Here is a 26,867-nt window from a genome sequence, read left to right on the forward strand (position 1 = left end):
AAACTCTCATTCAAATGGATGCGATTTAGCCCTGTGGTATCATTAATAGGAATGATTACAAATCAGTATGCAACTCAAGCCAACCAAGCAATGACTCTGTCTCCTCCCACCGGCTACACTGGATATAGAAGTGCGAGTCTGTTGCTGCCTCCTGAGCTCTGGTATTTTAGAAGCTCGTGTTTGTAGACATGGGCCCTAGGTTCAATTCTGCAGATGGCCGGCTACGGGAATCACTGCACACGAATGACTTGGGAGCTTATGTAGCGCATGGCAGCTTCTTTTCAGCTTCACAGCAACATTACCTGAAATGTTAGGAAAGCCTCTGGCAGACGGTAGGGACACACACTGCAGCAACTGTCTCTTGGAAGAGGACTGATCAGTGGTTTGTGTTGGTGACACTCCCGTGCTACATGCCCAGATCATGAGGAGTGGGACCCCAAGCTTCCCTCAATATGTGGCATGCCCAGCTGTGTCCCAAACCTGGGTTTCTCCCATGAATTCACAGATTTAAAAAAGATGCTGACATCCACCCTGGTTTCATCACGGTCGCTTCAATGCCACATGTGCTGCTTCCATTATTCCTTCTGCAGCTTTGGCTTTCCTACCAGAAGAAATGAGGTGCTGGGCCAAACTCCACCTCCTCTGTATGTCACTTCAGCAGGGCTGCACCGAGGGGGAGAGGAACAGGATTTGCTCTCTGTCATTACAGCGATTGCTATGAAAGCAGATACATGGTTCAGCTTTCATCTACGCCTCATTGACTCGGACACAAGAGAAATCACCAGACTCGATTCACGTGGGTCATTCTTCGAACAGCGTTTCCTAGCTTTTGGGCTAGTTCTAAACCAGTCAGCAGTATCTTTGGTTTGCATCCATGCTGGTTTTCATGTTTCAGCTGTGGCTGAGCATCCCTATGAACAAATCCTGTCACACTGATTTTTTATCGTGGGAAAAACATTGATTTTTTCCCCCCCAATAAAAATTATTATACCAAAAAATACTGTCAAAATTCCAAAATATTTCAGGTTTTTTTGGGGGGGGGGTGTTCGCTAAAATATGTTGGGGATTGAGGAAGTTTCTTTTTTCTTGAGCAAAGAAAGAAATCTCCATTTTCTACCCAAAGTAGACCGTTTTTACAAACAGTTTTAAAATCCAAACCCCACATTTCCATGTAACGTTTCAGTGAGTCTTATCTGTGGAGTAACAACATTCTTCATTGTTCGGATGCAAGACCAAAAATCAGTCCAAGATTTCCTGAATGATTCAAGAGCATTATCAACCCTTTTGGCAAACTTTGGTCTAAATATCCAGCTTCACTTGACTTCCTGGTGAACGTTTCACATGCATCTAACGCAGGCCAGGGGAAACAAAGATGCACATAAACCTACTACATACTGAAGAGTACTAAGAGAAACACCAAACATACAGAAGCAGAATTATTTATAAAGTGAAATTCTCCAAGAAGCGCTTTGAAAAGACTCATTTTGCTGAGCACATCCTCCAAGAAGCATTTCCATGTATTTTAAAGCAGTTTTATTGACTTTTCCCATTACAGAGGTATTCCCTGCCTTGTTTAAACTGTGGCCAGCAAATGAAAATAGCACCTTCAATTAGATGCACTGTTCTTCTAGGCCCATCTGCTAGCAATTATCTCATTGCAAAATGATGCTCTGATGTACTGAAAGCTCCACACCAGCTCGCACGCTGCCCCCTTCTACATCACTAACAGGCAGAAGAAGAGCACTCTTGCTTAGTGGTTACGCAAAAGAGTTAAGTTTCACCCAGGAAAGCTCTTCAGAAGATGGCAGACCCCAGCAGGTTGCTCAAAAGTTCAAAGTTTTGCCTGAAAAACTTCCCTAAGTGCAAATCACAGCAGTTGGCAAGAAATGCTTCTCAGCAATAATGCATACCTTGCTAAGCACAGCTCAGAGCCTTTGCAAACTGCTGGCCAAGGGCAGAAGAATATACCGCTGGGGAAATTAATATTGCCCTAGGCAGCCTGGACCAAATGCCTCTTCCCCAGCAGTAGCCTCCGAGATTCACAACAGTGGCAACCTTTCCCCAAGCAACTCATGCAGCCCAACTGCTGTTCCTCACAAAGGAAATTTGCATGTGCAGGAGATGAGTTCCTCCTAAATTAATTATTGCTTCTGCTCTGGCATAAGCTATTGCAATTACAGCTCATATTAATATTTGAAGAACAACTCTTTGAGCCTGATCCAAAGATGCACTGAGTTCCCTCAGGGGACCCAGCAAAGGCAATGGGAGCTGCAGGTGCTCGGAGGTTGAATCCTGAGCGCTTGCTGTATGTATCAGACATCCCAGCAGCACCTGGCAAATAAGCAGTTGCTTTGTATGCAGAAGACTGATCTCGAGCATTTGAGCTCTTCTCCAGTGCAGCGGCTTAAAATAAAGTAGCTATCTTGAATTAGGTTTCTTATTTGCGTTGGTAACTCCCCTGTGCTTGCGGTCTCCTGTTCCTTCTGCTGCAAGCACAGATTATCTGGCTTCAGGTAATCCCAGAGGTGCCAAGGACCCTTCTGGCTCAGCCAGCAGGAAGGCAGAGGAAGCTCTTCACCCCCTGAACTAAGAGCTCTCTTCCTTCCCTTGGTCAGAGAGGCACAACTCTCAGGGGAGCTGCACAGTACAACATCGCAATCCCCACACAATGCTCTTCCCCACACGAGAGCAGCCTGGATTTTAGACGCATCTTTTCCACTGGAAAGGACAAGGGTCGTGCAGCTCCTACTCCATACAAACCGGACCTGCAAGCGGGGAGGCCATTTGGTTATTTCTTTCTGAGGTCAGAAGTGCCAGAGGCCTGGTGGCCACTTCTGACAAGCGCTTGGTAAAGCACAGCACCCGGACTGCCGTTAAAGGACACTTGCCAACACCAATTATTTTCTTCTCGTCATCCATCCCTTGTCAAGCCACAACTACTGGGATATGCAGGACTACTCTGGAGGTCAACCGCACGCTGCTTCTGATGTTCGCCATGTGGTTGCATCCACCTGTTGCCTTGTTTTCTACCAACTTACAATCTTAGGATCAAACTGAGCTTTTGTGGCAGGGACCCTCTTTGTGATGTGGTCATCCAGATGTGACCGCAATACATACAACCACTGACAACAGTAATGGCCAACCCAGTGCAGCAGTGGCTTCACCACATAGATTCATAGACATCAGGGCTGGAAGGGACCCCGGAGGATCATCGAGTCCAGCCCTCCGCCCCGGGGCAGGAACTCAGCTGGGGTCGTAGGATCCCAGCAAGATAAGCATCCAAATGTGTCTTGAAGGCGTTCAATGTAGGTGCTTGAACCACCTCTGGTGGCAGTCTATTGCAAACCTTGGGGGCTCAGACAGCCTTATGTCCAGCCTGAAACGTCACGGAGGAGTTTGTGACCGTTCAACCTTGTCATCCCTTGGGGCGCTCTGGTGAGCAGACGTTCCCCCAGATCCTGGTGAGCACCCTGATGAACTTATTGATCACCCCTATACTGCTCAGCCTCATCTGGTTTCCCAAAGCCTGTGGGGTTGGAGGCAGGAGGCTGCTGGGATGAATGGGGGTGCCAGGGCCAGAGACTCCCCTCCCGGCTGTCAGGTAGTGATTTGTGACTCTAGCACTGACTTCTACCCCAGGGGGAGAAGAACTGCTGTGGAAGATGTACTGTGCCTATCTGGAGGCCAGAACCGAGGGGAAAATCCCTGTCCCCCTACCCACAGCATTCCCGACCCAGAGGACCAGTCCACAGCCACTGCAGGGCAGCAAAGTCAGCGTGGCCCTCTTGTCTTGTTCTGCTGCAGCACAGCCCCACCCAGCAATCCCACAGAGCCCTCCTGCCCTTTCTCCCTGCATTATTTTATGTTGGCCGCCCTGCCTGGCCAGCCAAACCCCGGCGCCGCAATGCCAGCCTGTTGCCCATGATCACCACGCCAGCAGCTGTGCCAGCCCAGCCCGATCGCAGCTGCTTCCATTTCTCTCGTTTTTCATGTGGATGGGTGGGTCCCGGCTCACTTCCTTTCTGCTTCAATCGTGCCAATTATTTTTTTTCCTACTGGATTACACACATCTGTGGCCTCAAACCCAGGCTGAGCCTTGACGTCGTCAATGGAAACAGGATTCTTTCATGACCCGTGGCTAACCCACAAGTAATTAGAGACTTGCAGTGCACTATCTGCCCTTCTCTTTATTATCTTCATGGGCTTCGTGCTATTTTTAATACCTCCGTGTTCCCAAAGGCTGAATCTGAATATACGTCCCGCTAACATCCCATCCACTCCTGCTTTCCTACTTGGGTGCACAAAGAGTAAACATATTTTAAGGCCAAGAGGCAACCAGTGCGATCATGGAGTATAAATAAGCTACGAGACACAGCTTTCTGCTGAGACACTGCTGTTGTATCGCCTGTCACTCTTGTACATATTCCAGGGTCTATGATGCACCATTTGTAAAGGACATTACTTTTTCTGTTGTAAGTTTTGTCCCAGGAGTGCATGCAGTTGCAGCTCGTTGGAAACACCACGTAAGAAAACAACTTCTATTTGCAGATGCAATCCCAAAATCAATGCTGCCTCTGTTCGCAGCCAGCATCCGACTCTGTGAGGACCTCTTCACTTGACATATTTGATGAATATTCAGTGCGATGCAGAGGTTTGGTCACGCGATTAACACTTACAGCCACAGAGAAGTGGACCTCAGAGCATGACTCCCCTTCATTTCAACAGCCAGCCACAGTCAGGGCATCGCACTGAATACCTACAGTTTTGCAATTAGCACGGCAGCGCTGGTGACGTCGCGCGAGTGATATGGAAGCGATGAAGCTCAAGAGGAGCAGTGTTTGGTGAACAGCAGTGCCTGCAAGGGACTTCACAGGGGCCAAGAAAGAGCCTGCCCCTACATTCTTCACACATGACTTCTCCTGGTGGCATTTGATAGATGCGGAGGGAACACAATGGGCCCACGACAGGGCAGAGAGGAAGCGTGGGGCCTGTAGCTGTGCAAGACTGAATGTGCACGTGGCATTTTGACAGCTGTCATCGCAGGACTATTCCTTAATTCACTGGGGAACGTAGTGAGTCAGTGTGGAGGCGGCACCAGCGCCAGAGCACGTTAATACTCAGGGTCCTTTCCTGGGCACTAGGTCTCTCCTGGGCCAGGAGGTCCAGTGGTCATGTTGCTTCTTGCCTACCTGCCTCTACCACAAGAGGGGCTTAAAACGCACGTTTTGTGCCCTGGTTCATCCCAGCCTCTGCTGGTGTAACTCAGGGATGAATCCGGCCCGGGAAAAATGACAGCAGATGCCATCCTAATTTTGTCACATCCAGCAGAGCCCCTCGGAGAAACCCACAGCTAATTTTTCAGTGTTTAAACTCTCCCCAAAGCCACCCTATGACACAGGATGCCTAAAACACTGTCAGTCCCTGGCGCCTTCATCCCCAGCCTTAGTGTTTATGGCCAAAAGTTAACGGGATACAAAATGAGCTAATGTTCTGGCCCATTGCTCTCGAGGTCTTTAACGTGAATCCCAGGGGTATTAGTCAAGCCAGGCTTTGAATGCGATGTTCGGGGTCTGTTCAGCTTCTGGATCCTGCCTCCACAACACTCAGAGATGAGATCTGTGAAGACTGTTTCACACTGGAGTGAGTCCGGCCCCTATAGGGCTTGCTAGTGACCGGAGGGGGAGTGAAAGGGCAGTTTTCGGGGGCAGCTGGGAGGGACCAGAAGGAAAGCAGCAAGGATAGAAAATGAGGGATGCAGGTGGAAGAGAATGCAAGGAAACAAGGATGAGGAGAGGCGGGGATGAACTGGGAAAGTGAGGCTTCATGTCAGGAGACAGAGAGCACTGCAAATGCCCTTGGAGGGCATCTTTTCCAGGATAAGCAGCATTACTTCTGTATCTTCAATCAAGCCAGGACTTCTCTCTAAAACTGAGAGGAATCTGGCTACTTGTCCTGCCCTACATAGGCTACAGTTACCCCACTGGCAGGTTGCATCCATCACTGCTTGGGTACGGGGGTTTAGCACACTGGACTCGGAGCCTCAGTGGGGGTCGGGGGTTTCATTCCCCAGGCTTTGGCCTAAACCATGGGAAAATCATGGCACCCGCTCTGTGCCTCACCTCCTCATCTGCAAAAGAGAACATTTCCCTTCTGCAGACAGGCATGGGGAGGTGGGGGAAAGAGGGGAGTAAGACTTAGTAATGATCCAAGTTACCCAAATACTACAGCCATATCAGCACCAAGATGAACACCGCTTTCGGTGGAACTATGATGGCTTTCATTCATGAAACCTGGGTTCACTCATGAAAGGGTTCAGCAATAGGACGGGGACCCATTGTATAAAACATAATAGGGAAAAAGGAAAACTGGTTGAGCATAGCATTCTTCAGCACCTCGAAACACCAGCAGCCTCACCTCGTCACAGGGAGCAATCCTGTGAATCATGTCTTTCAAGTGGCCAATCATCTGCTCTTCCTGGAAATCATAGGGGAATGTTTCTGTCCACTCTGTCAACAGCTGCAGGATTTTGGGTCCAAATTTTCTGATCCGGGCCTGAAACAGAAACAAGACAGCTAAAGATGGGCTGAAAATCCATTCGGCAAAGTCATGAAAAATGCCTGGCTGGCAGTTGGGGCCAAATTTCTAAAGAAGGCATTTAAGGTCATGTCCGCAGAATCGGCACACCTGCAAACAAATCACCTGGGCACAAATGGCATGTTTCTGCAAGCAAACTCAGAGTGCCTGTGTGCTGTTGTACATTCAGATGCATGCATTTTGCACACTCAATTGCCTGTTTCTGAGTAGAGGGACACATTTTGTTGGGGCGACTTTGCTGCCCTTGTTTAAAAGATTTGGCCTTGTCCAATCCAAAACAGACAATCTTCCTCCTGTTCAAGTCCTGTGCACACTTCCATTGGTTACTGGTTGCAAACTAAATCTTTCTTGGGCAGCAAGGAGAGGACTCTCTTGCTGCTTTGCTTTCTGGCAGGCAGGATCTACCACTTAGTGGACACTGTCTGCAATCCTGCGGGGAAGAACAGACATAGAAGTGAGCCATGTTAGTAACGTCCCTCCCCCAACGCTGACTACTGATTATACTGCCTTCTTCTCCTTATGCAAGTGTTGAATAAGTCTGGAGATGTTGTGGGATGGCGAGGAGAATGTGGGGCAGACCCTTCTCTGTGCAGCAGTACGTAACTCAATGCATGCCCAGTTCATGCTTCTTCCAAAGTGCTCATTTTCCATTGTCCAAGGGAGGAACGACAAGCGGGGGGAGGAAGGCAGGGCAAATCACTCCAAAACACCAGCAAACAATGGCATTTTTATTTACAGAAAATGCATATGAAAACAAGCAGCTTCCTGGTGTATCCTCCAACCCGTAGCTAACGAGCACCCTGTAATCAAGAAAAATGATACCGTTCTGCTCCACAGCTCCCTGCTTTTCAACAAAGTCGGTTAAAATGCATAGTTCAGCTTTCCACCAACAACAGGTTTCAAAGTACCACAGCTCTAAAAATAGCTAGTGCCAGCCTGCCCCAAGCACATGCTCGGACATCGCAGGTGGCTCCTAAGGAAAAGGCTCTGCTGGGACTGCAAGCGGGGAGGGTCTTTTTATCCAGCCGCGCGAATTTCAGTTTATGCACTGGAGGAGGGAATTGCGTGCCGTCACGGGACACGATTCAAGGCATCGAATGCTGCTGAGTCTGGGTAGAAAGGATGCGCACGAGGAGGGCTTTCCAGTGTTTAAAAGCTTAGCCCAACCATGGCAGACAAGGTTCTTTGGGTAATTCTGATCTCTTTTATTAGACCAACAAAATAGTTGGAAAATTCCTCTTTTGCAAGCTTTTGGGTACAAACACCCTTCTGCAGTTGTTTTGTGCTCTTCCTGAATCCAGTGACACCGGATTTATTTATGGCTGCCCAAGGGGCCCCGGCATGTCTACCTGGAGGTTCACAAGCAGAAGATGATGTTGCACTTATTAAATTATAAACACATGAACACACATCTTTCCTTGTGAGCAGTTACACTGCCAAGCCCTAGGAAAGTCATACACAGACCTAAAAGTCACTGCAGCTTTGAAATGTCAGGTCTGTAGAATAAATGTTCATTAAAAAGGCATCTAGCACATAATATATGGGGTTCAGCATCTGGCACATAACCTGAGACTTAGCTGGCTTCAGGTCTATTCAGCCCTGAGCGTGGAAGGAACAGGCCTTGCTACTGACAACAGTTTTATAAGTCAGATACTTCAGTAACAAGAATATGACAAGACCGATGCACGATCTTCTCCACGTCACCATGCTTAGCAATCACGAGAGGATACACCAGCTGGGACAGAACTAGGGCATCACGCATAGGTGCAGAGTACATGGGGGCCCAAGGGCCCTGGCCCGCCTTGGGGAGAGGCAGTCCTGAAATGTGAACATCCAGTCCCAGGCTGCATGCGGCCAGGACAGCATTTGTCCTGGTTTCTCAGTATTGTGCAGGATCCGGGTTTTCCGTTCACCGCAGAAAAATGTGGGACTTGGCAGGGTCCCCCTTGCAGGCTGGCAGTTACAAGGGCCTGCAGGGAGTCGGACACGGGGGGACCACGTTTATACGTGTGTGCACACATGCACTTGGCCAGGAATACAGCCACAGCAGCAGTGGAGAGCAGCTCCCCCAGCTGCCTGCAGGTAGGTCAATGGGGTTGGGGGGGACAGATTGAGGCACCCGTGGTGAGGGAGGGAGTGGGGCAAGGGCTAGGCCTGGGGATGCTGCCCAACCAGGGCTGTGCAGGGGACCCAGGGCCAAGGCGGGGAACACAATTCCTTGTATGGCAGAGGAAGCAACGCTTCCCGGCACTGCTACACAGGAACGATCCGTCAGTACGGACAAGGGGAGGTTAATAGGTAGTTGCATGCTATTATGTGGAGTTCACAGTGACAGGTAAGGCCGAAGGGAATTGTTACATACCGTACCAGAAGCAAGACAGCAAAAGGGCAGACACATTAAGTACAAATGGGAAGGAGCGAGGTGGGCTGACAACTGCAATCAGCAGCGTGAGGTTTAAATCCTCCCTTCTTGCAGCTGGGAGGCTTGATCAGAGCCTTAAATAAGTGAGAAGGGAAATCACCTGGGAAGACTGAGATGGGGGAAAGGGAAGTTAGAAGAGGATTTGGAGTGACTAGCACCTGGAGCTCTGCCCTTGGATAGCAATGACATTAGTAGGATGCAATTATGCCAGGTTCCCAGGGACGACCAGAACCTTTCTGGGAACGGTTTTGTACAGACAGAGAAGAGGTGAACACAGATGTGTTCAGGACAACCCCAGCAACGCTCTCCATCAGCCCTGCCCTTGCAGCCCCTTGCAAGGGCTTTGAGCCTTCCCAGTGCAATACAACTCACCTTATCCAGCACGGGGTCATCAAGGCGCTGCTGCTCGATGCACTTGTGGCAAACCCGGGACAGAAGTTCGTGAGGTTCAATGAAGAGTCTTGAGCTCAGCAGGAATGTGAAGATGTAGGCCTTCTGCGGAGCCAAAGAGGCAAACCTATTCTCAGAGGGCTGGAGAGCATGCAACATTTGCCAGGAAATGCCTTGAATGTTATCTCTAGACCTGCCCTTCTTACAAGATACAGCTGCTTCTGCTCCCCCATTTATAAAAGGGACACAGGCATTTAGGCACTCACTCGCCTTGAGCTTACACACACGTGGGTACAGCACATCTGTAAACACTGACGCCGGATTGATTGATTTCTGGCTGCCCAAGGGGCCCCTGCATGTCTACCTGGAGGTTCACAAGCAGAAGATGATGTTGCACTTATTAAATTATAAACACGTGAACACACATCTTTCCTTGTGAGCAGTTCTACTCACAGGCCCTAGGAAAGTCATACACAGACCTAAAAGTCACTGCAGCTTTGAAATGTCAGGTCCACAGAATAAATGTTTATTCAAAAGGTATTTTTCCAGGGAGTTTGAAATATATGCATGAATCTCCAGGGTGAATCTTTAAATAGCATGCAAAGTCATTTTGTGTCCTAACCTTCAGACTCCTTCCCACAGACTCACTCCTGCCCCCGAAGAGCAAGTAAAATCTTTCACATCCCACACACTGCCTACTAACAAATCTGACAGTCTAATTTGGCCATTACCTATTTTTTATTGCTTTTCTCCTTTTTTTTTTATCATTTATTTTCAGCTGATCAGAAAATGAGCTCTTGCTAATTTAAGACTCACTGAGCATTCTGCATTGATACCTTTCCTGGGCCCTTAAACTGCCCCAAATTCAGTCACCCTCTTTGCTACTTCATAATACAGGCCATTGCACTGGGACACATTAACACTTAAAAGTCTTCCCATCAAACTCTGCCCTCAATTCCACTGAGACATGGCAAATCCACCAAAGTCAAAAGGGCTGCGTGAGTGTAAGAGGAGAATTTGACCTCTTGGATTTGATTCTCATTCTGTCAGTAGAGTTATTCTGCATTTACACCGGTGAAACAAATATCAGGGTTTGTGCTCATGTGCAGAAGCTCTACAAGTGTGGCTGGGATATCCTAGGCACATTATAAGCTGCCATAAGCCGTGGCTCGATGTTCACTCAGGGAAAGCTGCACGCGCACAGAGCGGTCTGGGTGATCATAGCAGCCTCTGAAGTTCAGCTCGTTTACTGCTAGTTCAGATTCAAAGCTATTTTGCTTCAGCCAACAACTAAGCCTCTCTGGGATGTACTGCTATTTTTAAGTGTCCCCCTGCCTGCTAAACTGCAAACTCCTCATCACCAGCATTTTATTTCCTGTTGTCTTATTTAACCAGGCAGTGGATCCCGAACTGGAGGCTCTTGCATGGGAACAATTACCAGAGCAGCGCGACGACATTTAAAGCAAGGCATCGATTTACCAAACTTGAACTATATCAGTTTTCAAATGATCCCTCTTACTTCTTAAATGGGCACATTTGCATTTTGGCATAAAGTGCCCCAATTCATCAAAGCTAAGCTGAAACCCTGCTTACTTCTGGGTAGTAATCAGCAGTAGGTATGAGATGCTGGATTAAAGCGTCTAGAGAGGCTGAGGTGAGGTTTCCATCCTGGAAGATCAGTCCACCTTGGTCATCTTCTTTCGACGAGTGTAGATGGGGACTGAAGGCGCAGGGAGCAAACATGCTGGTTGAGCTCAGCGTCTGGGGCATGCCTTCCTGCAAGAGAAAGAGGTACCTTTCAGGAGACAGCTCAGAGGCCCCGAACCCCTGGGGCACAGAAACAACCTGGTGGTTAAGACAGACCACAAGCAGGACTTCCCGTTTGTAGGACAAGCGAGCCATCTTGGCTATGCAATGCCCTCACTGACACGCAGTGCTGCCTCTTGACCACCCCTGCTCTGGGAAACCTGCTGCAAGAAAACAGGAGACTTGTTTCTGGAGGAGGAAAGCAGCTGCCCATGGCACCCCTGCCAGAGAGAGTAACAGAAGCAGCATTCTCCCACCTCCATCCTGCTCCTGGCCCGGGAGATTGCTGCACAGAGGACACGCTTGGCCTTGACGCGTAGCAGCTTCTCAGGACAATGTGGAAGCCACAGACCTGAATCCACGAGCCCCTTGAAGCAGGCACCACCATACCCATGGAGCTATAACTGAAGCACAGGCCGGGAGACAGAGGGTGGGTTTCAGCTGTGGCTCGGGACCCAGGCTGAAGATCCCGTGCCTCCCAGGAGATGAGGGAGGGGGCGCGAGGGATTGCGGAGAGAGGAGAAGGAGAAGGAGAAGGAAGAATATGGGAATAGTGAGAGTCGAGGAGGAGGAAAGACGGGAATGGGTGCTGGGAGGGTGGCCGTGCGTGGGACTTGGAAAGGAGAAGGCAGCAAGAGAACCAGAGGAAGGACAAAGGAGACAGAAGGAATAATAGAAAAGCGCGAAAAAGCCAAGAACATCAGTAATTTTTTTTGGCAGAGCCTGTTAATCCCCGGAGCCTGAAACTGGTCTCCTAGCACTATACAAGCACGCTTCAATAAATCTTCTCATTTTAGCAGGTGCTCAGCACCCGCTGACCGTGGTATGAGCCACTGGGTGCTCCGAACATTGACTACCAAGCTACGTAGTTAGATGTCTACGTGGGAACCCAAGTGCACGATTTCAGACCCCAGGCCGTGAAAGCCCAGGCATTAGCTGCACTCCTGCTGTCTCTGTTGCAGCAGCCGCTCGTGCTGGGATTTACGGGCTGCTTTTAGCGTTTACCCCGTCAGCCCAATCATTTCGGTCTGACTTGCGGATATAGAGGATGGTTCGACTTTGGGCTGCAACACGCATCCAGCTGGCCCCGAAATCACCTGCAGACACTGCTCTGCTCCCAGCAGGGGGAGGGGGGCAACAGGTACATCAGACAAGACACTGGCCCACTCGCATCTGGGAGGTTTAAGCTGGGACGAGCACTAGGAGTTCAAGAGAGAGGCATTTTCCAAGCCTCAGGTCAGCCAAGGCTCCAGCTCTTGCTGAAAGCGTAATCTCTCGCCGACTGACGAACGAGCCGCGTCCTGCAGCCTCCGGCCCCAGACCTCCCACGTGGAAGCACGCAAGGCTGCAAAGCAGAGCGAGCCCTGCCAGGGCTGCGTGCTCACGCAGAGACATGCTCGCTCATCTGTTCACGGGGGAAGAGAGGCTTCTGGCCTGTCTCCCTCCTGCTGTCCGTCCGCCCTCCCCTGCACAGGGTTTTGCTGCCCCACACCTTACATGCTGCCTGCAACCCGGCCCTGCACATCCATTGCCTGCGCTCCCATTTCATGACCTCCAGGGCGACGCGCTAGCGAGCTCTGCTTTTGCTGCCCGTACAACAGGACACTTTTGTGACTACAAAGCTGGCGTTTAGCGCGTGTCCCTCACCCTGTCACAACCCTCACATTCCTCCCAGCTTACACTATTGCTTAAGTCTTGCCAATTCGGAGAGCTCCTCCAGGCCACAGATCAAGACGCCTGCATGAACACATGAAAGCGGCTATGAGCTGAACCCAAGCGCCACGGGAGACTCGGCTTTATCATCAAAGGTCTCATTACTTCACCCTTCAAAGACGGGTACGCTGCTCAGGATGCATGCAGCCTGGATACGGAGGACTCTCCCCCCATCCAAAGAGGTCTGCCGACACTGTTAATATTGGCAGCCCACGGCTTAAAAACAAAAATCCAGCTTTGACAGAAAACCAAAATAGACTGCAGGGGCCCTTTTATTTTATTTTTAAGAACAAAATCTCTGTTAAGGTAATTGCATACATGTCACTCTTGTACGAATGGGAGCTGCAGCCTCTAATTTTAAAGAGTGTGCAGATGTGCTTGTTAATAAGGCTCCAATAGCAAATAATTGCTGCTTTTTGTACCCTGTTCAGACCCCAGGCATTAAATGGAGAAAAGACTGCCAAATCCCATTTGTTATTTCTAACACTCTCTCTGTTACCTCTTGTTTCTATGGCAATAATCCCAAGAAAGATTACATGTTCATATAGATCGCAAAATAAATCTCCTGACTATCGTGTTGCCTGAGCCAGGAATAGAGTTAAAAAGCTGTAAATTTATAGGACATTTTCTTGCATCAATGCAAAATACAGATTTCAGGGATATAATTTGTGCCATGTAATTCCTCATTGTCAGCACCATTTTTATTATCCAACAGTAATACGTCTGAAGAGGCTGCTGCCTGAACCTCTGCATCTCATTATGAGGGAAATTTGGGGAACAATGCAATGTATGCTACTTCCAAAAATCACTGGGGTTTTTCAAGCTAAATAAGCAGGGCATGCGCAGCTGTCATCGGTGCTGCTTTCGGTAAGAAATAAAAAATTCCACCTCCCACCATGCTCTGCTGAATCAGACTCCAAAAATCCACTGGCAGACGCTCACGGCCTCCACGGGAGTCGCTTCACAGGCAGATAATAGCCTCGTACAACTCCCAACTTAAGACGCTGCTGGGAAAGAGGCTCGTGCTGCAGTATGGAAGGTCTCGAGTTCAAATCCCGGTGAGCACCGTCATGCCGGCAGAGAGTCTTGCATATAGTGAAGGACGACTGGACCAGACTAAGAAACTTGAGTGAAAAGTAAAGCTTTTGCACCATCGAGCCCTGGACTGAAGTTCATTCCAACAAGGACAGTAATATGTTAAGCAGGAAGGCAGCGTGCTGCACGCCGGCTCTTTACGAAGCTGCAACCGAAAGTCAAACTGTTCTTGCTGTCCTTTTGAACTATGTGCAAAGACGGATCCCCTTTAATGCAGCTCTGTTTCTGGAAGAAGCTGTGCATGGACTTATGCGATCAATCACCATAATACAGAAAATGAAAACACTAAGTGCACCGAACACAAAAAACCAAGGGATATTTGTCTTATTTGTCTGCGGTGATGGACGTTAATAATGGGAGCCCGCGCCTTTTTCTCCATGCATTGCAATCTTGTCCCATCCCCTGCATACGCTACTGTGATACGCTGATGTCAGGTGAGAAGGTGAAGGCTTCCTTTTTAACTTCAAACCTTGCAAATGTTACCACAATCAACCTGGCTGTATCTTTACACAACCGTGCTAGGCCACAAACCTCCTTAGTGCCCGACCAGCCCGGGCTACTCGGCACATAAAGGCCCAAAACTGAAAAAGGCCATTGCTAAGTGCTCTAGAAGGAGTGATGGCAGTTAAATACATCTACCTCTCCAGCCCCCTTGTTGCTGGTGGGCATCGAGGGGGTTATTGGCAGGTGGTCTGGGCAAGTGGAAGCACTCCCCCAGAAAGAAAAGGCACGAGAGATCCAGCATATTCCAGCGTTCAAACCATTGACATGCTCCTTAAGAAAGTCCAGGCGAAGATCCTTTTCTTTTGGTGGGGGTTTCTGAAAGCACCCTAGGGGAGAGGGGAAATACAATAGCATCTTCGGCAGCCCTTGCATCGGGGACAGTCGGACCAGCAGGCTCCTGAACAGGGCATATCCTGGAACAAACAGGCCAGATCTCAGGCTTTGTGCCTCTACACCAATGCAGAGGGAGCGTCAAATGACACTTGCTCCCAACCGCGGTGCGTTGTATCCACTTTGTAGGAGGAAAAACTGAGCAGACAAGGGCACAGGGCAGCGGACAAATCTGGCCGATACAACTGGTGCTAATCAAGAAAGCTCTTTTTGTGCCATTACCTAGTTTACAGCTCAGTAAACCAGTGACCTCCAGACATGCAAGCAGCAACAGACTCTGCTGCGTCCTGCTGTGCTTATTTAAGATTTTTAAATGGGAGCTATGATATAGTCGGCCAAGGATAATGAGATGCAAAGCTCAGGCAATATCCACTCTTCAAAGACACTTATATTAGATAATCAAAATGCAGCTTGCCGGACCTGAAAACTTACACTGCATATATTACAACCCTAAATAGCATATTTCCACTGCAGAAAAAGGGTGACCATTTCAATATTATATTCATAACAAAGATAGCTGACATAACTGTTCTTTTATTCCTCTTGCTCTTTTCCCTCCCTTCCTGTCTTACATATTCATTAAACTCTATAGCTTTTATATTGTCGTTCTTCTATGACTTTGTTTCACTATATTACAGCCATTTAAAAATTAACTAAGCTATGTAAAAGAGAAACAGGAGAATTACGTCAATACACTGCTTTTTGGCTTTCCCAACTGGGTCAGCATGATATTCCAACTCAATGATTTCTACTGTGCGAGGCTTTAGAAGTCTCCGATGTGTAATAAATGACACAATGCTAAAAAGAAATTATGTGTTTTCTTTTTGTAAAAACTCACAGAGAGACGTTTTACCCACCTCGGGATTCAGCAGAGGCCAAGAAAGGATTTGAGGATTTGATCCATTGCGCCAGAAAGAACTAAAACTCTGACTGGTGCTGTGCCAGACAGCCTGCGTGATAGCGTTCGGTGGGCAGGAAGGAGGACTTCCCATCAAATGCCAAAAGGCGTGCACAGGCCTTTGCACTAGCAGCTGCAACGCTCGTGGTCAGCCCCTTGCACAGAACGTTTCTACTCGTGGCTTGCTCGGGGTCAGTCTAACAGTGCTCGTACCAGACAGCGGGTATCCAGCAGGGTTGAGTTTCTGGGCACATGTTTTTGCCCGGAGCAAGAGAACCCCTCCTCCCTGCTGGCAGACTTGCACCTCCTCTCTGACCGATGGAAAGCTTCTGCGGATGTCCAGCAGCGGGCAGGAGGCGTGTGAGCGCTCGTAAGCTGTCTGTTGTCTGCTACCACCCCAGCAGCAGCGGGCACTTCCCAGAAGTGCCCCTCGCCCCGTGCCCATCATGGCGCGTGGAGTCAAAAGGTGCTGGCAGAAGCAAGACTGCATTTCCAGAAGCACTTGGCTGTGTGTTCACTCTGGTAGCAGAAACCAGGCACCGGAGACAAAGCCTCGGTCTGCGACTTTACTTGCTGGCACCAGTCACACGACCCAGGGCAGCAGGAGTCAGATACCACCTTACCAGGTCCGGGTTGCAGGCTAAGGCTGCCAAAGTCAGTGTCCAAGGTTGTGTGTTAAGCAGGGGTGAAAGGAACTTAGCACACACACGCCTGTGAGCAAGGGGACTAACTTCAAACCTCCTTGTATTAGGTGGATACAATGAACCAGATTTCCAGTGGTCTTTAAGCATCTGAAGATGGACAGGCACCTCCAGGACTTGCAGAAGTGCCCAAGCAAGCTGGGCACTCACCTCCCACTGACTTAGAGTTGAAACTTCAGGTGCTTAGAAAAAAAAAAAAATCCCTCTCAGCACCTCAATGCATCTTTAGGCACCAAAATATCTTTCAACCTAGGAGGAGAGTGAGCAGAGCGGGTACTGGAGAAGAAGCCGCTAAGGCTTCACAGCAGGGACCTCATCAGGGAGACTGGTCTCCTTCCCCCTGCATGGACGCTCTCTCCTACTACACAGCCGCAGAGCATTTCAAATGGTCCTGACGTACGAACTGCTACTTTACTTCTCGGCACCAGTCACACGACCCAGGGTAGAAAGAGCCAGACAGCACCTTACTAGGTCCAGTCCTTACGGGCTCCAGGAGCTGCTGTAAAACTGCCCCTGTGGCCACTCCAGCTAACGTGGACACAATAAGTAATACGAGAGAAGCGTTTAATCTATTTTTGCCGGCTTTGACGTGATAAGTGTTTCATCCTCGTATCAAAAAGCTAATCATGCTGTTTACTTCTGATCTTGAATTCATCTCTCCCTTCCATCTGTTCCATCTCTCCCGGGGAGAAGCAAGGAGGAAAGTCAGCATCATGTGCCAAGTAGAGCTGGTGGGAAATTGCTTTTCCTGGCCACAAATTTCAAGGATTGCAACGTTTGTGCTTCAACAGACGCCCTTCTGACTGGTTTTCCCACAAGAGCGAGAAAGAAACCCACCCCTTTGCAGAATTAACAAGAGCCTGCAGGGTCCAGGGTCCCAGAGTCGAGTCTGGCTCTGCCATGCTTCCATGTCCCAGGAGTGCTCTAACCACCAGGCAGAGCATCGACTTGATCCTGAGTATCCCACATCCCCACTGAATGCCGCAGCTCCAAGGGTCCTTGCTGTTCTGGCCTGGGCAGTGACTTCCCTCTCAATTCCCACCTGACACTGATGGAAATGTAATCCAAAAAAGTCTATCAAAACCATGATGTTCCCAGGAACATCCTCACTTTTGACAATTCAGCATTTTTGGATGACTTTTTTTGATGGGATGCTTTTTCCAGTCCACTCGATCGCACCAACCAGCTGCCGTGGCTGCACAACGCGACCTTTGGGAAGAGCCGAGTGAAAGGGTTTGCTCGTATGCAATTGCCCCCGGGGCTGAGAGACGGGATCTTCCGCTCCCTTCGGTCTCCCAGCTGCCCGCTCTGTTGGGCCAGGACCGCACCAGCAAAGCCCGAGAGCAGCAGGGTATAAGCCGACAAAGTGCAGATCAGCTACAGGGATCTGCACAGAGCACAGAAAATCCTGTGCAGGTTCACCTCCGATCCTCCTGCCATCTATTTTATTTCACTGCAGCAGGGTGCAAGTTTATGGACAGTCAGGGCAGGCTCTGCCCCTAGAAGCTCCCAGTGTAAGAAGACGCAGATTAATGATGAAATGAGAAAAGGAAGCAAGGAAGTGGCTGGGTCACGCTGTGAGCTAATGCCGCAGCGAGGAAGAGGAGACAAGACTGCCGAGTGCCAGCCTACAGTATCTCTAGTCATCCCACAGGGCTGGCGCTGTCATTGCTTCGCCTGCAGGGTTTAGCAACTGGTGTTTGGTAGAAACAGAGCAGAACAGGTCACCCAGCCAAGGCTTATTTTGGTGGGAGCATCCTTTGTCCTGAACTTGACAGACTGCTCGAAGGCAACAGCTCGTGCCAGGACTCTTCCTCTGTTAGCAAGCAGTGTTTGGCAAAAAGACCTCTCAGCAACGCTGGCTGAAGACACCAGGCATTTTAACATGAAGCGTGTGCTGCTTTTGTCTGAGTAATCATGCCTGTTTGCGAGGAGCAGTGTTTAGGGGCCTGTAAGCATCAGATTAATAGGCCAGTATTAACGTTCTGGATTTACAGCGCTTCCCTCTCCAAGTGTTTATTGGTAATCAGCTGGGTCTTTATGGTGAAGGCCTGTTGCAAGCATTCAAACAAATCCACCGCCCGCCTAATCTGCTTTCTCCCATTGCACTGTGAAGCAGCGGTTGCGTGTGTCCACGCAGGGTGGAGGGAATAATACTGGGACTGCTCCAAAAGCTAGGAAAGCGCTATCTTGTCTGGTCAGTGCTTACCTTTCCGTAGGATTTATTCCCATCTTGTCACCTCTTTCCTTGCTGCCTTTCCTCCTTGAAGTCTGACTTGCTCCTCTCCACAGATGCATTTTAGCTGCCCTTACCCTGCTCCGAGTTACTGAAGATGGCAGGGTGGCTAATCATCGCCACCGTGGCCACGGCCCACCCACTCCCTCGGGCACTCGAAGTGCTTTCAGGATGCTCTGGATACGAGCGCCACAGCATGAGAGTCCAACCCCTTTGGGCTAACAACGACGGCTTGCTGCTCCTCCACGCCGCACTCTGGAGAGCTAGGAAAGCCACGCCGAGATGCCCACATTTCCGATATGGTATCTATATTGTCTCAGGGAAAAGCTTAAACAGGGCAGGGCTCCATGCCATAATGGTCGACATGATCAAAGCTTTTTGTTTTTGATAAAGGTGACGCGTTTAAACTGCGGGGGGTGAATCCAGGGGTTCGACCTCATTCTTTCCTGGTGTAAGCCCCCCACAGGAATGGGCATTCGTTTGAAAGCTCGGTAAGTAAAGACCTGAGGATTTGGGCACGCTTACTGCGCAATGCTACACGTAGCTGATGTCTAGGCTCTCCTTGTAGGGACGATAGAGTAGGAAGGACTGGGGAAGCTCCGTTTTGAGGATGCCATAAAAACTCCAGCTCAGAGCAGCACTTTCATCTTCTTCCTCATTCTCCAAGCCAAGGTCTCTAAAGCTCTAGGCTTTGTGCTAATGGCATGCTGGGATCGAGCTTGCTTATCTAGGAAAGCTTCACCACATCATTATTTCATGACTGCACGTCTGCCAGAGGAGCTGCTGGGCCTCGGAGCCACTTGACTAATGGAGCCGGTTCAGGTCTCCGTGCAAATCCAGCTCTATATAAGTGACGGTGGAAGGATGCAGCTTGGTTGTGCCGGAGCAATTCACCCTTCTCACAATCCACTGCATGCAAGAGTCAGCAACAGATTAAGAGAAAGGAATAGAAGAGCAAAACCTGCTGGTTGACATCCTGGGCTGAGATGGCAAAAATTGGCATCCGCTCCCTGCCCTGGCACAGACCTCCACTGCTGTGAGCAAGGCGCTTACTTGCTCCATCCTTCCACGTCTCTTCTGCAAGGTGGAGATAACACCATTCCCTTTTCTTTCCCCCTTTGTCTGGTTTGGACTGTAATCTCTTCGGAGCGAGGACAGTCTCTTGCTCTGTGTTTGCACACCACTTAGCCCAAAGGGGCCGTGATCTCAGTTGAGATCACCACTATTATACAAGTAACAAAAACAGGAGAGCCAGGGGGACCCTACCTATCACCGGCTACTTTCTGGGAGGTACATTTTCCACACTAATTTCGTGCCTTTGTAAAGCTATTCATTTTTGCAGAGAAACACATTCACAGTTATTAAGTCATAAACATCCCGATCTTTCTCCCATGGTTTTAGCAGGAGGGGAATGGGGGAGATTGAGAGGGAGAGATCACTCGTGTTTTAGGAAGCCGGAGGACAGTAAGTCCCATACTGCACTAACTTTCTGGCTGTCAGGGCTGGGGTTATAAATGATTTTTCAGTGCATGTGGGTGGTGTTAAGAACATTATTATGTATTTGATGCTGATGTAATTAGGAAGCTGGTGGCAGATGTTGCTTTCTTTTCACCTTTTTCAACAGGCCATAAAACATTCAATTTACAGTCCGTGAAGTTGTAAAATTGCACAAAACTCAACCTGTCAATCCCGCTAACACCGGGGATGTTTAAATGAGGGATATAATGAAGCCATGCAAGTACAAACGCACAGTAATCGCAAGGGATAAGCACTGGGGGAATGAGAAGGTGGGAAAATGTGATTGCAAAATTCTAAGTATAAATAAGTGATTCAATTCAGTAGTACGTAGGATCCTCCCTGTGCTCCTGCTCATTCCTCACGTAGACTGGATGCTGCAATGCAACGGAGATGTCCGTGACCCAGATTTTACAAGCATAGCAGGTGATTTGGGGTGACTCAAATTTAGGGCATCAAATCTAAGATGCCAGAAAAGGTGTCTGAGCATCAGACGCCCCCCAAAAAATCACAAGATGTATGCCTTTAGTCGTGCTGTTCTGAGTTTCCACTTGGCCACTGACACTGATAACAAGACACACATCTGTGGTACAAAATTGGACTCGGGTAATAAAAGTGAGAAGACCACTATAAGAATTTGGGTGGGATATACTGTCAACTGGACAAGATCCATCAACCTGAAGGGGGACTTACTCCTAAGGGCTGAGCTCTTGAGCTGTCTTTCATATTTGGAAAATGTATTTTTTTGGCAAAAAAAAAAATGGAAACCAAACTATTTTGGCCAAAACCAATGTTTCAATCCAGAAATATCAGCCTGGTGCTTCATGGGAGCTGGAGTTTCAATCTTGCTCCTTGGATGGTCTCACTCTTGGAGAGTGGGAGCAGTCCGTCAGCCCAGAGACAAGGGAATGAGGATATAAAGCCATGAATCCTGAGGCCCATGACACAATGTGAACGCAAGTCAATTGAAAAAAAAAAAATGTGTGATGTTCAGGCCTTCCGTTTCTCAAAGAAAGACACCAACATTTTTCTGTCCAGAGCAGGCATTTTTCCACTAGAAAGTTGACAGAAAACATTTAACCAGCTTTAGTCAAGACACGTAACCCAGGAGCTCCCAGCTCGCGTATCTGTTACAGCACAGACCCAAGCAAAGGGCTATTGCACCGACTTCCAGGTCCCCAACGGGTACGGTGCAGGCATGGCAGAGGGGGGACGCCCCTGCTCCCATCTGCGGACCCTCTTTCCCAAAGACCCTGACTCACGCGTGTGCAATGTTACCAGCAGTAACTGCCCGCTGGCCTTTCCCTTCCTGACCTGTACATTTCATCCCAAACCCCCAGAAATCAGTGCGAGTCTCTCCCATGATTTCAGGGGGCTTTGACTCCCTTTGGCCCACGATGTTGCCGTGAAAAGACAAAGCCTATTTTTGCTTCCTGCTCCTACACTGGAAGTCAGTATCGAAACAGCAGCATTTGTTCTAGCAGGTCAACGAAATGATGACGAGCACGATCATAGCTGCTGCTGTATTTCAGCTTTGTGTCAGATATTTTGCAATCAAAATATTACTCTGGAAAACCAATGAGGCCTACCAATTACCTAAAAATCTGATGATAAGGTTGCTACTGAAAGAGGCCCGATTTATAGGCGAGGAGGTGGCGCTAACTCAATTACCGGTATGCTGCATACAAGGACAAAGTCACCTTGTTGGGGGAATGGTTTTGTTTACGCTCATGTCTGTAAATTTTGTTTGATGGGGAAAAACGAAAAACTGATTAGCATGAATTTGGTAGACAGTCCCAAGCAGAATGTAAATCAAAAATGGGAAGATTTATGGCCAATTAAATTGAATTCCAATCAAAATCCCATCCAGGCAACAGTTCCCCGGGGGCTTCAATTTGTTAGCGCCACATTTTTTCTAATAACTTGCCTTTTCATGTAACATCAGCAATAATAAAAGCCCTTCAATAACAAGCAGAGCAGCAAACACATCATTCATCTTAAAATGCCATCATTTGGAATAAGAATGAACCAAAGCCATGAAGTGTAATCACTGAAAAACCACTCTGTCTGAATTCACATCGGGTACAAAGCTTCTCTCGCAGCCTGGGACTAAATTTGCTCCTCATCAGATTAATTCAAACTCAAGTCTCTGTGGACAGACATTTTTAGGATTATCACCAGGGGCAGGATCAGAATCCAGCCCCTGAGGTCTATAAATTGGTAACGTAATCCCATGCTACTCTCAACAACAGCTTTGGCATGTCTGAGGAAAAGTGGACAGGGCCCCGCTGTATATTGTGACAAAATTACTACTACTATGGTTACAGGAATACTAAAAAAGGTACCAATCCATCAGATATCTCTGCTGCATACTACAAGTTACCCTGTTACCAATGAGAGTTGGGCAACTTACTGTCTTCAATGCATCTTCTTCTCAAACCTTACTTCTTCACCTCTTACAGTTCCCTGCCATTCTAAAATACCTGGCAAAGAGTCACAGATTATATACAAAACTATTTTTGGTGCATCTGAAATAATGGTGAATAGAATAGAAACATATCAGACTTTAAAAATTGTATGTGATTCACTAAGTGCCAAAACCATGCTATAAGACTCACAGATAGACCCGGATCCAAGGAATGTATAAGCTAAAGACCCCATTCAAGAACCACTGAAGTCAATGAGAAGAATTCAATGGACTTCAATAGATTTTGGACAACCCACCCAAAAGAAACCTCACAAATAAGTAGGAAAGAATACAAGAGCATTGCTTGGGTGCGCAGGGATGAAGTCAGGAAGGCCAAAGCACAACTGGAGTTGCAGCTAGCAAGGGATGTGAAGGGTAACAAGAAGGGTTTCTACAAGTATGTCAGTAGTAAGAGGATGATCAGGGAAAGTGTGGGTCCCTTCTTGAATGGGGAAGGCAATCTGGTGACAGAGGATGCAGAAAAGGCTGAAGAGCTTAATGCCTTTTTTGCCTCTGTCTTCACAGGCGAGGTCAGCTCCCAGACTACTGCACCGGGCACCACATTTTGGGGAGGAGGGGAGCAGCCAACAGTGGTGAAAGAACAGGTTAGGGACTATTCAGAAAAGGTGGACATGTACAAGTCCATGGGGCTGGATGGGATGCACCCAAGGGTGATGAGGGATTTGGCTGATGTGATTAGCTACTTGCTATCATCTTTGAAAACTCATGGAGAGCAGGAGGGGTCCTGGATGATTGGAAAAGGGCAAGCATAGTGCTCATATTTAAGAAAAGGAAAAAGGAGGATCCAGGGAACTACAGACTGGTCAGCCTCACCTCAGTCCCTGGAAAAATCCTGGAGCAGATCCTCCAGGAATCCATTTCTAATCACTTGGAGGAATAAAAGGTGATCAGGAGCAGTTGGCATGGATTCACCAGGGGCAAGTCATGCCTGACCAACCTGATTGCCTTCTTCAACGAGGTGACTGCTCTGTGGATGCAGGGAGACCGGTGGATGTGGTATACCTTGATTTTAACAAGGCTTTTAATATGGTCTGCAACAACATTCTCGCAGGCAAGCTAAAGAAGTACCGGGCTAGGTGAATGGACTGTAAGGTGGATAGAAAACTGGCTGGAGTCTCAGGCTCAGAGAGTAGTAATCAATGGCTCAACGTCTAGTTGGCAGCCAGTATCAAGTAGAGTGCCCCATGGTCAGTCCTGGCCCGGTTTTGTTCAATATCTTCATCAATGACCTGGAAGATGGCAGAGCACACCCTCAGCAAGTTGCAGATGATGCCGCGCTGATGGGAGTAGTGGATACACTGGAGGGCAGGGTCAGGATTCAGAGGGACCTAGACAAATTGGAGGATTGGGCCAAAAGAAATCTCATAAGGTTCAACAAGAACAAGAGCAACGTCCTGTGCTTAGGACAACAATCCCATGCACTACTACAGCCTGGGGACTGGCTGGGCAACAGCTCTGCAGAAAAGGGCCTGGGGGTAACAGTGGACAATATCTGAACAGGAGCCAGCAGTGTGCCCTTGGCACCGAGAAGGCTAACTGAGGCATCCTGGGCTACATTGGCAGGAGTGGTGCCAGCAGGTAAAGGGCAGCAATTCTTCTCCTCTATTCAGCACTGGGGAGGCCACATCTGGAGTCCAGTTCTGCCCCTCTCCTCCAGTGAAAGGATATGGACAAGTTGAAAAGAGTCGAGTGGAGGGCATTGAAAATGGTTCAGGGGCTGGGGGACAGGACGCGTGAGGAAAGACCAAGAGAGCTGGGCTTATTTAGTTTAGAGAAGAGGAGACAGAGAGGATTTAATAGCAGCCTTCAACTACCTGGAAGGGGGTCCAAAAGAGGACGGAGCTGGGCTGTTCTCAGTGGTAGAAGATGACAGAACAAGGAGCAATGGGCTCAAGTTGCAGCAAGGAAGGTTGAGGTTAGATATTAGGAAAAACTCTCTCACCAGGAGGGTAATAAAGCACTGGACCAGGTGACCCAGGGAGGTGGTGGACTCTCCATTCTTGGACGTTTTCAAAACCCAGCTATACAAAGCCTTGGCTGGAACGATGTAGTTGGGGCTGGTCCTGTTTTGAGCAGGGGGTTGGACTCGATGTGACCTCCTGAGGTCCCTCCCAACCCTAACTTTGAATCTATATGATCATCACACTAATGAAAACGGGGATGACATTATGTTGAACTAACACACAGTGGCTTATTAGAATTGTGGAAGAATATTTTAATAAAGGGATTTAAGGATGAAAAATAGCTCTATATCAAAATCATCTTGTGACTTGTGCAACAATATTTTCTTGGATTTCAGTCACCCCTATTGCCCTTAAATCCAGCACGTGGATTTTAGAAGTGTATTCCATACACTCAATAAATGTGTATGACGCACCTATAGCCTTCAGCAGCTTCCCTCTGCCAAGAAAATCACTGGATTTGCTGTTGCTCTGACATTTCTCCATTCAGTACCCTGCAGCTTGCACCATCCATTAAAAAACTCAACTGAATTAAAAAGTGTGTATGGGTGTTTTTAAAAAGAAAAAGGGGGATCGTGAACGTGTCCAGTCCTATTGTTTTATTATTTGAACATTTGCAGTTGGAATCTGTGCCGATTCATAGGAAATAGATGATGATAGAAAAGATGTATCCAAGTCTTAACAGCATCGTTCACTTACAGGGACAGAAATGCCTCATATCACACATGTCCCTGAGCACAGCTGGGCCATTCATGGTTTAACAGCCCAATAGATATTACTTTACTGGAGTGACAAATTCTCTCTCCACCTCCAAATCCCCCTCCTAGTTAAGCTCCAGTCTTAGCTGGTAAGGCGTTTCTTCTCATTTTGCTTGGGATTTGCCCTTGTTAGTTTATCCTCGGTGTTCATCTTTGACACCAGGCTTTCGACCCCCTTCCACCTGGACCAAAGCAAAGTGGGTATGAGCGGCAGCAGTTTGTACCATGTGAAAGTGGCCACGTGAAGCAAAACTGAACCAGGCCCTTGGGTTGGAGTTATAGCAGGGGAACTTCCCTGAATTTGGTGGGGCCAAGTCGCCCTGGAGTGGAGTGGAGCTGGAGCTGCCCCGGAGAGCAATGTGCTTGAGGTCAGGTCAAGTGCATGGCCAGCATGGATTGGACGGGGCACAAATACACGCGCCTTATTCAGCCAACATAGGTATAACCTAGACACTGAGTAGGCCCCCTTGCCCCTGAACGCCATCAGCTTCGGATCCGTGCCGATGTCACGCATGTAAATGAAGGCTGGCTCAACCTGAAACTTTAAGAATTACCAGTGAAAGCCCATAAATTAAACAAAAATTGTAGTCCTAGGTCCTTATTCTCATGTCATCCCAGATACACAGGCCCTGACAAGAAGGACCCCAAACCTGTCCCACACTAAGCAAAGCAATTCTACTATTTATGCGGAAGGAGAAAAGAAAGCTGTATATCAAACAAATAATTACAAGTGCGGCTTTATCAGTCCCCGCTGATTACTTTCAGCTTGGTTTGATGATTCTGTCATGGCTCTGCGGGTTGCTCAGAGAGTTGCATGTCACAACATTTCACTCAGTTCTTTCATTTATTAGCACCTACTGTTACCTGTCTTAGTTGCGCACACACACACACCAAAGACCTTGGCAAGCATTTGTAAATAGGTCTCCTGGGATCTGGCAGAGAGATTTAAAAAAAAAAAAGCATCATATTTAAATACACGTGTGCCTGCACGTGCAGAGGTATGGCACGCATGCATACCTGTACACACACACACATACGCTCTCTCCATTCAAACATCCCAATAGGCATGTGGGAAGACAAAAGACACACTTTACAGAGCAAAAAAAAAAGCTATTTGTAGTTAGTTGAAAAGATTTCTAAATTATTCTATCCAAGGAAGAAAGTTCAACCCTACAACCTGCAAACATCAATAGCCGTGGAAGAGCAGCACAGACACTGGGAGGTACAATGTGCCCTATTGTTAATTATGCCATCCTGCAATTAGTAATGAACAGCTACCGGATTAGCACGAGTGTCATATACATCTTCATTTCTGCAAGTCTGGGGGGCTCGAGGAATCCTTTGGATTTATGGACTCTGATCAGGATTTGCTCATCAGGTCAGCAGCCCCACTGAA

General features: G+C 48.3%; 1 protein-coding gene across 1 annotated transcript in view; it reads right to left on the bottom strand.

Moving 5' to 3' along the window:
• Nucleotides 1-11,323, bottom strand: part of RASGEF1C (RasGEF domain family member 1C) — a 35,663-nt gene extending 24,340 nt beyond the window's left edge. Inside the window, exons 1-3 of the mRNA XM_019535173.1 lie at nucleotides 11,000-11,323; nucleotides 9,389-9,511; nucleotides 6,415-6,552 (exon numbers count right to left, since the gene is read on the bottom strand). Of these exons, the coding sequence (XP_019390718.1) occupies nucleotides 6,415-6,552; nucleotides 9,389-9,511; nucleotides 11,000-11,308 (570 nt within the window). The 5' untranslated portion in view covers nucleotides 11,309-11,323. The remainder of the gene's footprint in view (nucleotides 1-6,414; nucleotides 6,553-9,388; nucleotides 9,512-10,999) is intronic.
• Between the last annotated feature and the right edge of the window lie 15,544 nt (nucleotides 11,324-26,867).

Source organism: Crocodylus porosus, unplaced genomic scaffold, assembly GCF_001723895.1.
Source record: "Crocodylus porosus isolate Cpor-Errol unplaced genomic scaffold, CroPor_comp1, whole genome shotgun sequence".
NCBI classification, from domain to species: Eukaryota; Metazoa; Chordata; order Crocodylia; family Crocodylidae; genus Crocodylus; species Crocodylus porosus.